Genomic DNA, 13,022 nt, shown 5'->3' with positions numbered 1-13,022 from the left:
ACACAATATAAGATACTAACATACAACAGCACACTTTTTTCCTCTGTACTTTTTACTTGTCAATGTTCTTTCACAAATATTTCTTCTGAACTTCACAATTCTTTTATGAGGTAGGGGAACCTAGTATTATTGTGACCATTTTACTCATGTATGAACTCGATGCTAAAAGCTTTGACTAAATATCTATTATTTAAACAAAACTGAATCTTAAATTTCCACATTTATATTCTAGTAAGATTTCCCTAAAAACACAAAAGTATCTAATAACTCCACTTTTGCTGTTTGCTGACAGCTTTGAAGTCCCACCATCCCTCCTTCCCTTCTGCCCCGCTCCAAGGCAAGCTAACTGGAATCCCCAGTGCTCTATCCTTGGGCGCTAGTGGAGGGAAGTTCAAACTATGCCTTACCCAAGCCCCACATCAAAGTCACAACAAAACCCAAGCCAGTCTCCTTTCCCTTCTCTCCTCAAGTCAATTTTGGACCAACTTTAGAGACTGCCCTGCTTTTACCTTGAATCCTCATTATGTGAGTAATAAACATTTTCATGTGTGGTGTCATCAGTCTCTGCGTTCAATCACCTTTTGGGTGTGTGCAAGAGTATATTTCACCTTTGCAAAATGGCTACAAAAAAGACATAGATCTAAGTTTCAATGTATTTTCATAAAACTGTTCCTTCCCAATCTCTACGAATAAAGCCCTCCTCCTGCTCGCTTCTCCTGTGTGCATCCCTTGCCTATATTTGTACTGCTATTTTGTCTTGAAGATTCTTCCTTCTGAAACTGCCTCTTGGCAGTATCCCTCTTTCCACCCCATCTTCCTTTCAAGCCTGCAGTCTTTCCCTGTCCTGTTTTAAAAAATGTGTGACAGTATACATTTCTTGGTCTTCTTACAGTAAGAAAAATTGTTACACAGGAACATATGGATTTGCATTTTTTAAAATTAATTATTTTTGTAGAGCAGGGTTTGGCAAACTTTGTAAAGAACCAGTTAGTGAATATTTTAGGCTCATGGGCCATATCGTCTCTGTCATAACTATTCAACTCTACAATTGTAACACAAAAGCTGCCATAGACAATATATGAAGAAGGAGGTGTGACTGTGTTCCAATCATATTTTTTAAAAACAAATAAATAAGGTGCTTATATTGCCTTTGAGTTGCAGTATCATAATCCATGTATTATAAACATGAAGTTTACTATAATGAGGAGCAAGCCAAAAAGAGACAAAAAATATCTCAACTGGTATCAACTTACTTACTTTAATTAGCTTTCTTAAGTCTTCAACACACACACACAAAAAAACACGTGAGAAATAGGCTAAATAATAAAAACAGATGTTGTAAGTGAACACAGTCATGCTTTTAATTTTGTTCAACACCATATTCCTAAGTGTTCGTAGAAAACACTAGGTATCCAATAACTATTTATTAAGTAAATGAAGGGAAAGCTCATCACCCATGACTGGAAACATCGTATCAGTCTTAAAAGTATATACTTGGTATTTAAAATGAGAAATCAGTAAATCTTCAGTTGAAGTAACTCAGAATACATCCAACTAAAAATATGAATTCATTAGTTTATATTTCAGGTGTGCTATAACCGTGAACTATCTGATCCATGTGAACTGTGAACGGATGTTCGAATTAAATAGATCTAGCAACGTAGTTTTCTTTTTCAAATAAATATCGTCCTCTATTATTCTAAATACATTTACGGTTTCTAAGAAAAATTCACTCATTTTAGCAGATTTAAAACATCACTTCGTAACTGCAATAACACATTCCATTGAGCAATTCTGAAATAACTGTAAAGCTTTGCTAGTTAAATATGTTTGGCTTTGGTTTACGACCAGTAGCACATCCAAAAGATTAGATCTCCAATAAAACAAGCCAAAGGCTTCAAAATGATGTTAAGCTAGCTGCCTACTTTGCTTTTGATTGTTAGTTTCCTAAAAATTCTCATTTGGCTCTAAATGTGATCTCTGAATAAGGTTTTATTTTGAAATGTAACCCTAAGTTTTTTTAAATCATTGTTAAGAAGATTTTGGAATTAGAGTAATGACTTTCTTTATCTTTATTCTGAATTCTACTTTCTATCTGAACCCAGAAATAAGCAATTTTGTAACAGAAACTCATGAAAAATGTGTATACATATGAGGAACATAGAGAAGGTTTTCCTATAATAGTTATCTATTTATATCATAGACAAATACATGTTTATCTCCAATATCCCTCACATCAATACCATTAGGAATTTAAAGGCAAGGGAGATGTGTGATTTCTGCATTCATAGAGTTTTGAGTTAATAGAAAATCCAGAACATATATGGAAAATTACAATATATGGCATGATGAGATATTATTTTGAGATGCTTGTCTAAGTTTGCATATATATATATATATATGTACACACACACATATACACGCACACACACATCTTAATTTTTTGTCTTCCTATTCAATCATCCTCAGATTTCCTTGCCTTTGAGAAAAGAGAGTGAAAAAGAAAGAATACAGAAATAGCCTTAGTATCTCTTTGGTTTTTCATTTTAAAAGTCTAAGCCCTTAGGGAAGTTTAGTGTTTTTGTGGCATGGGTTTAAGAAAGATGATTCCAGTCACATGACTACAGTTATTTGCATAAACATTTTATGAATGTGATACCACATGCCCTATTATCAGAAGGTACTACTCTGAGAATAAGGAGGAAGAGAAAAGTGAAAAACATGGGGTTCTCTTAGACTACCAAAATTTTCTAGGAGAGTTCAAGAGCCTTGAGAAAAAAATAAGTATATAAATATATAAATATAAATTTATATTATACATATAAATATGTAATAAAGTCAGGCACAGTGGATCACACCTGTAATCCCAGCACTTTGGGAGGCTGAGGCAGGCACATCATAAGGTCAGGAGATCGAGATCATCCTGGCCAACATGGTGAAACCCTGTCTCTACTAAAAATACAAAAATTAGCTGGGCGTGGTGGCTCGCGACTGTAGTCCTAGCTACTTGGGAGGCTGAGGCAGGAGAATCACTTGAACCCAGGAGGCGGAATTTCCTGTGAGCTGAGATTGAGCCACTGTACTCCAGCCTGGTGATAGAGCAAGACTCCTTCTCTAAATAAATAAATAAATAAATAAACAGACAGACAAAATAAAAATGTAAATAATTGTATGCATACATATAAAATATATAAATATATATGTGGAGATGGGTCTATTCTGTCTTTACAGAGTTTCTGTTCTCAAGTCTGGCATAATGAGAAGCAAAGAATTACCACACACTATGACCAGTACCCAGCAGGTGGTTGACCATCTCAGCTCCTCCCATGAAGGCCTGATGTACCCTGCAATTCTCATGGTAGTACAGAAGTCAACCCTTCCCAACAAAATAGTCTAAACTTCAGTGGAAGGAGGAAGGCAGACTCAGTGAAATACTCCCCCATGCTGTCTAAAGTAACTGAAGTTAACATTTAAACCACCGTGTAAAATATTTAGTTTCTTGGATACCTGGTTTTGAGGTCGGTGATTTATATTTTCTAGAATTATAGCAATTACTCTGACATATGATGTGTGGAACATATAATTCAGACCTAATTAGTAATTAGGAAGGTACTCAGGGCTCAGGAACTGCACTTAAGTTTTAACTTAAACAATTGGACATATGTTGGTGTTATTAGATAAAACTGAGGAGAATGAAAGTGTATCTTTTTGGGGGTAGGATGTATTTTAGGCAATACCAAGGCATATAAGTGTATGTGAAATTTCAGTTTGTAAGTGTTTGGCACAGAAGTATCAGCTGATGCTATGGAATGCAGCATTCCAGGGAAACTGTGTAGACTGAGGAGAATAAGAAACGTAATGCAAGGCCCCAAGGAATTTTAGTTTTGAAGACATGAGCAGGGGAGGAGCATTCCATATTGGAGACAGCAAGTGAGCAGTCAAAGCTTTTTGGTGGAAATTCTGATGGGGTTTTATCTCAGAAGCCAAAAAAGTGCTTTATAAGAGGAACACTGGGGCTGACAGTTCCAAATGATGCCAAGAGATCAAGTAAAATAAGGAAACAAATGTGTCTTTCGGATTTGACTAGAAAGTCATTAGTGACTTGGAATTAAACAGTTTTAGAGGAGTCATTTTATCAGTGACTGCTAATGGGAAATAGAAAAATAAAAAAGCATTGCTTCTTTTCTCAAGAAGTTTAGAATTTCCAAATTTCTGTAGCATTTGTTTCCCAGTGTCCTGCCATAAAAAGTAAGAATAAATAGTTATATAAGTTAAAAGTATCGCTGCTATGTGTGGACAATATTGGTGCAGCAAAAGAGGAAGAACCTAGTTGTACTGATTAAGGACAAATGGAAACTTACTATGTATCATACAAAGAAATGTTCTCTTGTATCTGGAAGCTACTTTGCACCATGCTCAACATAGAAATTTCCATTTCTATGATTTATGCAATTATCTGTTATGAATTTTGTGTTTTTGCAGTATATTATTCAGGTAATATCTGCCATCCCTCTGCTTAAAATACTCTTTATTTTATCTACTATAAAAGTCAATAATTCTAGTAGAGCTTTCAAGTCCCTGAATGATGTGGCCCACCTCATCTCTTATGACTCTCCACTTGTCTCTTCTTGTGTCTCAAAAAATATGCACCTTGGTCATACAAGCCATTTATCAAGTGCTTAATAGTCCTATGCAGTTAGAGCCTAACAACTAAACAGAGAATTGTATAAAAGGAGGCCATGTTGGTACTATGGGGACTAAGAACAGTAACTAGTATAGGCTTAGTGCTTATAAACATTCATTGGCTGAACAAATCACACTTGTTTTTGGTGTGTTATGCCCAGGGTAATTACAATATGTGGAAATTAGCATCAACCATTTCTAATAGAAAAAAATGTTTCCTTGTCTCTTGGTGGAGTTTTGACTGATAAAAATGTGAAGCCATCAATATATATCTCAGTTTTTGTGCCACAAATAAATGTAACATTTTAATTGTAATAATTTCAAAGGTATGTCTTCTAAACATTCATAAGTGTAAGTTGTTTAAGCCATTGAACAGAAATGTTTCTTCTACTCTCTTTATATTAGTAGACACACACACACACACACACACTTTCAAGTTTTAGAGAGGCATAAAATGTACGGTAGTCATAGGAGATAAAACTTACAATAAGGTTACAAAGAAATTGAACATAAATTTCTGACTGACTAAAGAATACTCCATTTGACATAGTGCATTTGCAACATGATTTTGAGTCTCACTTTGTAAGAATTAAAGCAAGACAAATTTTGCCTATTTCCAAACTACCCACATTGTTAGCTACATTAAACTAGACTGATACAGACTAAGGCATTTTTTCCAGTGTTTCTGTTATCTATATTGTGTGTATGTTCACTTATTTAAATCCTCTTTTATCTGGCAGATCGTAATCTCTTCCAGATCAGGTACACAATTTTCCTTTTCCAGTGCAGGTATGCATTGGACATGTTTGGATTTATAAATAGATGACAGGATATTATCAGAAGTTTTCTTGCTATTAGCTGGCTTGTAATTTTTTTTCATAAATATAAAGAAGGGATACAATAAACACTGGTAGAAAAAATAGCTGATAATCTCTTCCTTTTCCTTCCCTTTTATATTTTAAACATTTCCTTTACAGGAATAAGCCAGGGATCATACCTGGTGTGGGTAAAAAGTACTCAACGTATACAATAACTATTCTGAGTTCTAGGAGAACAAAATCAAGGTACCATGAATCTAATCATATTAAAATGTAAAGTTCTTACGACATTGCCCAGCATATAATAGGTTCTTAATATACATTATATTTATTTATTTACTTATTTCCTAAAGTATGTTAGCATACCTAGCTCTATAATGCACATATAATGTATTTCTCATTTTTAAGGATAATTATGATAATACTATAAATCAATATAGTTTATTTTTGAGATAGTTAATTAAATTTTAACCTTTGAAATGACATGTGAAAATAATCCCTGAATTTTGTGTATGGAAGTTCTAATATCCTTTGTATAAATGAGCCTGAAAGACTTCAAATATATGTCTTAGTAGGACTGTGTATCAAGTTATGTCATTTTTTTCTGGTTAAGATTAAATCTATCTGGAGATTTTCAAATTAATATTCCTGCTACAACTTATTTGATTTAGTATAGTTTTGATGACTATTTAGAAAGTTTTGCATAACATATACACACAAACAAAAATCTCTTCCCTATTATACAGTACATATCATGTTGACTCTTTTGTTTCTTTAATACTGAACGATAAGAGAATTAAATAGCATACACATGGAAATATAGTATAAAAGTTAAAATAATCAATGACATAAGAAGCTCTGACCTCATATTGGCTCCTTTGTTTCTTTAATACTAAATGATAAGAGAATTAAACAGCATGTACATGGCAATATAGAATAAAAGTTAAAATAATCAATGACATAAGAAGCTCTGACCTCATATACTAAAATTTTATGTTATTTACTAATAGCATCATACAGATTTCTCCCTAGGAAAATTAATTTTGTCCTATGTAAGCCGATGACATAAGAGTCACATGATTACATAATGGTCCATTCCAGCAATGTCAACATCTCTGCACATACAGTAACAATTTTCCTGTCTTGGTAACGCCATATGTTGCCCTTGTAATCTCATCTAAAGGAGTGAAATGTAGCAGATAATACATAACAATTAATGCAAATTTTGAACAAAAAAGCACTAACTTTAAGGTAAATCCCATGTTTATTGAACAGAATCAGTTCAATTTTTTGTTTTAATGTAATGGAGAAGAAATACATAAAATGGAGAACAGTGCTTAAAAATTAATATTTATTGATTACCATATTTTTGACAACAGCGTACTAGGTTGCTTTGAATCAGGCCTATTTATGAGCACAATTAAAAAAATCTGTGAAAGATTAACAACAATAAAAAAGCAACAACACCAATAACAAATCCTTAGATGGTAGAGAGGACTTGAATACCAAGATCTCAGACAGGAGAAAAAAAAAAAAAACAGTAAAAAAGTATTTGATATTTAGCATTTCTGTTTCATTGAGTCAGTCATGAGTTTGAAAGTCGAGAAGAAGCTGATCAGAGCATTTTATAGTTTCATGGGCTGAAGGCACAGAAATTTGTAGCTCATGACTCATAAAAGGAGAGGTAACTAGGAATAGGCCCTAGGTTTTCAACTGAGACTCTGAAGGACTACACAATTGGAATAAAATTCAGATAGAATGACTCTCACATGGAATAAAAACCAGCATCAAATCAGCTCCAAACTATTAACTGTGAGGAGTTAAGGTAAAAATAGATAATAAAAACTACTAGAAACATTAAAAAATATTTAATATCGCTAAACATTTTTTAAATAAGTAATTACAATAGAAACTGGAAAATAGTTGGGACTAAGTGATAGTCAACATATGGTCTGTCAAAATTCATGGAATGCTAATAAGAAAGTGCTTAGAGTACAATCTATAGCTTTCAACACATGGTAGAACATCAGAATGGTTGAAAAATACAATAATCTAAGTGTACATCTCAAAATCACAACAATGAAAAATTAAACTAAAAAACAAATAAATGATGATAATAGAGGCAAGAATTAAATAACAGATTGCAAACATAAAATAGAATCCAGAAAATCATAGTTGGTTCTTAGAAAGGAAGAAACACAATTGACAAACTACTGAAGAGACTATCAAGACAAAAAAAAAAAAAAAGGAGGAAAAACTGCACTGTTTAAAAAATTTTTCGGCCAGGCCCAGTGGCTCACGCCTGTAATCCCAGCAATTTGGGAGGCCGAAGCTGTTGGATCACGAGGTCAGAAGATCGAGACCATCCTGGCTAACACGGTGAAACCCCGTCTCTACTAAAAATACAAAAAAATTAGCCGGGCGGGCCGGGCGCGGTGGCTCACGCCTGTAATCCCAGCACTTTGGGAGGCCGAGGCGGGCGGATCACAAGGTCAGGAGATCGAGACCACGGTGAAACCCCGTCTCTACTAAAAATACAAAAAATTAGCCGGGCGCGGTGGCGGGCGCCTGTAGTCCCAGCTACTCAGGAGGCTGAGGCAGGAGAATGGCGTAAACCCAGGAGGCGGAGCTTGCAGTGAGCCGAGATCGCGCCACTGCACTCCAGCCTGGGCGACAGAGCGAGACTCCCTCTCAAAAAACAAACAAACAAACAACAACAAAAAAAAAATTAGCCGGGCGTAGCGGTGTGCGCCTATAGTCCCAGCTACTCAGGAGGCTGAGGCAGGAGTATGGCGTGAATCAAGGAGGCAGAACTTACAGTGAGCTGAGATCGCGCCAGGCCACTGCACTCCAGCCTGGGCGACAGAGCGAGACTCTATCTCAAAAAAAAAAAAAAGAAAAAAAGAAAAAAAGAAAAATTTTTTCAAGTATAAAAATGTACAAATTGGGTTTTTTACTATTGATATCTATTAAGCAGCTCTGAATATAAAGGTACAACCATGAAATAAAATGTTCTTCAACTGCCAAAAAAGTTATGAAATAGTGAAAAATATGCCACTCAATTCAGGAACAAATTGGCAATGATCTTTTGTATTCAATATTGTGCTGGAGTTTGTAATTGGTGCAACAGGATAAGAAAAACAAAGATGAAAATCTGCCAGTTATTAAGCTCTTCTTCTTCTTCTTCTTCTTTTTTTTTCTTTAAGTAGTAACCCTTTATCTATACTTCATTCTGTGATTCTGGGTTTGGGAGTAGGAAAACCACATTTCTAACTTGCCAGTCAGCTTCCTATAGGTTGTGCCAGTAAGAGAACCTATAAAGACAATGCAAGACTGAAGGAATGCACAGGAACTTATATTCAGTTGCTTTCTACAAGCTTCTTGACTGCTTTTCTTACTCTAAGTATTAGACTTTAAATGATTCTTCATTCCAGGAACAACATTTATTACTGATTCCAGTATACAACTCATTTACAACTTTAAGTCCCAGACTAATTGTGCCCCACATCAGAGACATAAGCAGCAAATGCAGCAAGTTCTGCTTTTCAGATATCTAGATCGATCTCAGCCCAATAGAGCACTCCTATGAACTTAGAGATACTAGAACCAGCTGAGCTGGGCCCACTCTGCAGAAACAGTTCCATGCAGCCTGTCTTCTAAGTTTTATAAATTCCACTTTACTCCCCTGGCTGTAGGTGCAGTAGGGTGAGGGTAGCTGCTGCTTCTCATTAGCTACCTATATAATACCTTAGTTTTCTTTTCTTTTCAGTTACTTATGTAACAACTTTATATGTAATTAAAATGTATTAAGTTTTCTTTGTTCAAATAAGCGGTGCAGGTTCTGTATCTTCATTAGTCCCTGAGCTATTTAGAAATATTAAAACTAAATAAATAAAACATCAATATTCACAATGTTCATGAGTTTGTGCATAAAAATCCAAAATGATCTGCAATCTCACTATAAGAATTAATGCGTATTCACGTATCAGTAAAGTTGCTGGATACAAAGTTAAAATACAAAAATCAAAACTTTAAAAACATATAAATAAAACATCAAATACTTTGGAATAAATCTGAAAAAAGTGCTTATTTCTGTTACACAGGGAAAATTATTAAGATACAACTTAGAAACTTTAAGTAAAGGAAAGGTTATACCACATTCATGGATTGGAGCATTGTAATAATAGTTATGTGTTATTGCCTCTTCTTTAAAATTGGGTTTGAGTTTTAGGATTTTATGAGGCTTTAAACCATATGGGTTGTGAGTGATGGGTAGGTGTTAGATTCAGTTCTTGCTTATCCATTCATGCATATAGCTTATGTGAAACATTGACCAATGCCCAAGTCCACATACTCCATTCATGCCTGGAAGCTCTGTGGTTCTTTATTGTGTAGTTCACTAAGCAGTCAATCATGCTGCAACTTTGTCTAGTTATTTTCAGGCAGTAATACATGGAATCAGAATACTGATGCCCTCTCCTTTGTTGATCCAGAGACATCTTGTTTTTCGCTTGTTTGTTTGTTTGTTTTTGAGTTTGACAAATTTATTGGTACTTTAGTAAAGACATTCATCTCAGTCATTGCTCTCTCCCAGCTTGACCTTAGGTTAATATTTCATTTGGGTCAAGAAAATAATATGTAGGAGAGGTATGTTATTTTAACAAACAGGAAAATGGACAAAAAATGGATAGTTTGCCTACATTAAAGTAAGTGAAATTCATGTATCTTGATATAATTAAATCATGTAAGAACAAAGAGTTCTATATACATTTCCATCGTTTTACTTGGGCTTATTCTAATCTTAAATGCTAGTGAACAAAATGTTAGGAATATACACAGGCTGCTTCTCTGGAGTTATTACCAACTAAAAGACCTCAGCAAGCAGTTACCACCAATAAAACAATCTGAAGCTGCCTCCAAATATAATATTGTAGGAGTTTTTAAGGAAATTTTTATACTGTATGCTTCTTTTGTCTGTGACTATGCTATTAAAGATGTGTTTAACTGTTACATTTAAAATAAAGTTCATATACAACACAAAAATACAAAACAAACATGCTACAATACAGAAATCTAGCAAAGTACATGTGGTGAGATTCCAAAAAATGTTGAAGATGCATTTTCTTTCCTTTAATTTCAGTATCTAAAATGTGCTTTTTCAGAGGCCATTGGTCAATATATACACATTTAAAATAAACTATACAATTTTACTAGTAAGAAAGCCGATAGTTAAGTTCAATTCAAATTGGAGTTCACAGGTTAGTAATTTAAATCCTTAGACAAGGTTACGGAAAGTGCATCTTCTTGTTTTCCATCTTCATACAATGTTATTATTATTATTTTTTTGGTGTTTATACCTTTTAAAAACTAAAAACAGCCAAATAGTTAAGCAATATGTACATTTAAATTTTTGGTGGTGGTTTGTGTTTTAAAAGAAACAGCTTCCTTATGATTTGTCAAGTTCTGGTGGAAATGCTTACAGGAACTAGCTAATAAACAAAAAACAAGAGAAGCACATTCAAAATACTGATTTACTTTGGTAGCAAATGGTTTTTCTTTGAAGACTAATGAAGATAGACAAGACCCATTAAGGTGAAGTGGGCTATTTCAAATATTCAACAGTTTACATTTAAAAAAAAAATTCTTTTAAGTACTAAGCATCTGTATCCACTGATAGCAATGCAATACCTAGTTTATGATGACTTGAAACAAAACAAATGCCCACAAGGAAAAAAGCTGTATTTTATCTAAATTTACTTTCAGTGAATAGTTCAGTAACATCTTCCTCCCAATACAATACTCCCTCTCTCTTTAAGGGTGTTCCTGGGAGCCAGACAAGTTTAGGTAATAAGTGAGTTAAGAGAGTAACCGCTTGAAGTTTTAAATAGACAATAACTTTTTGCTTCCCTCTTAATGTGCTAATAGTTGTGTCTAAAAAAAATATGCAATTCTTAAAAAGGTACCATTTCTGATTTCTTTATTATCTGTAACCTTTGGAAACTAATCACATGAAACTACAAAATTAGCAAATGTCTTGAAATCTGTATATAAAACACAAATTACCTCTAATTTCAAACTCTCATTTATTAGTGTACCACTCAATCTTTTAAAAAAATGAAAAAGAAAAAAAAAAAAGCGGCTCCCAGATAGTCTTATACCATTCTTTAAAAAAGGAAACTGTTCCTTTTAACTTTACATGCACCCCACACCCCAATTTCAAAACATCATTTAATTGTCTCGGTCATGGACATTTCCAAGATGAGATTTTATGTTTCGCTCCCACAGCTTCTGGTTATCAGAAAACCCATGTTTTCCTTTATTGAAGGAGTTTGGTCCAGCTGATGTTGGTGTATCCCTTCCAATATTCTTCATCCTCATCTTTGCTTCTGGAGGGATTTCCTCTGGTTCACTATCTTCATCTTCATTAAAAGCTGCTGCTACTATGGCAAATCCAAACTTGGAGATCTTTGTAGGCTTTGTTGGGAAGTTGGCAGCTGCTTCTTCAGCTGATTGCTTCTCAGCGCTGCGACTGGAACTTTCCCCTCCATTACTGGAAGAAACAGTCTTAGTTTTCACAGGTTTTTTTGCTTCTTCTTCAGGTCCTCCGGCAGCTCCAGCTCGCTGCGGCTTTTCAGGCTTCTCCTCTCCCGCCTTCCCCTCTCCCGCCTTCCGGTCCGCCATTTTCGCTTGTTTGTTTTTTCACTTGTTTGTTTTTTCCTCTCAGTACCCTAACCCGGAAAAATTTCTTTTAAACTGTGAGAGGCAATCTTTCTCCCCTCAAAGCAGTCTGCCTAATCTAGAAATACTCTTTTTTGTATTTTTTTCACATATTCTTTTCAACACCGTAAGATATACTTCCTGTCAAAAAAAAGTCTCCCTAGGACAAGGAAGTTCAGAATCTACTACCTGTTAGAAGGTGGCCAAGAAATTTGGAAAAATGCAAGAGTAAGAAAAAAAGTTGCAATAAAAACTATTATAAAAATACACACAGATTGAGAGTTTTATGATTACTTTTAAAGTTTTTGAGAGTTAAAACATACTTTTATTTTTAATCTCCCTGAGATATCTTGTGCATGAAAATAAAAGATTGTTAGGTTACTGTGAGCAATGCAGTTCACACATCTATTCTAATTGTAAGAATCCTTGGTTTCATTTCTACCAAAACATTCAAAGGGACAAAGATCTTTAAATAAATACAGTTTGAAAGGTTTTCTTGTCTCAAATTCAGAAACTTCTTATAAAAGAACTAAAATGCCTAAATATTTTATTATATCTGTGATTAAAGAGAATTTTATTTATTCTGGATGTCTAGAATGAGACTGTGTGGAAGTCATTCCAAGATTTTTGCCACAGAGATAAAGCAAAAGGTAATGAAAGGAGTACAGATAATTAAAATAAATACAAATGTATTAAACACAGAGGCTATGGCTCAACGAAATATTCATGATTTGTTTACAATATAATTAGCATATCATAATAGTCATTATTTAATAAATTACTTCTTTTCTTAAACAAATTTAC

At 34.2% G+C, this 13,022-nt stretch overlaps 1 protein-coding gene across 1 annotated transcript; it reads right to left on the bottom strand.

The window, feature by feature from the left end:
* Positions 1-11,644: 11,644 nt before the first annotated feature.
* Positions 11,645-12,182, bottom strand: LOC126940267 (PEST proteolytic signal-containing nuclear protein-like). The gene has a single exon (XM_050766020.1). It carries the CDS (start codon positions 12,180-12,182, stop codon positions 11,730-11,732), a length of 453 nt encoding a protein of 150 aa, XP_050621977.1. The 3' UTR covers positions 11,645-11,729.
* Positions 12,183-13,022: the final 840 nt, after the last annotated feature.

This window comes from Macaca thibetana, chromosome 17 (assembly GCF_024542745.1).
Source record: "Macaca thibetana thibetana isolate TM-01 chromosome 17, ASM2454274v1, whole genome shotgun sequence".
NCBI classification, from domain to species: Eukaryota; Metazoa; Chordata; class Mammalia; order Primates; family Cercopithecidae; genus Macaca; species Macaca thibetana.
This window is presented reverse-complemented; position numbering and strand designations above follow the sequence as displayed.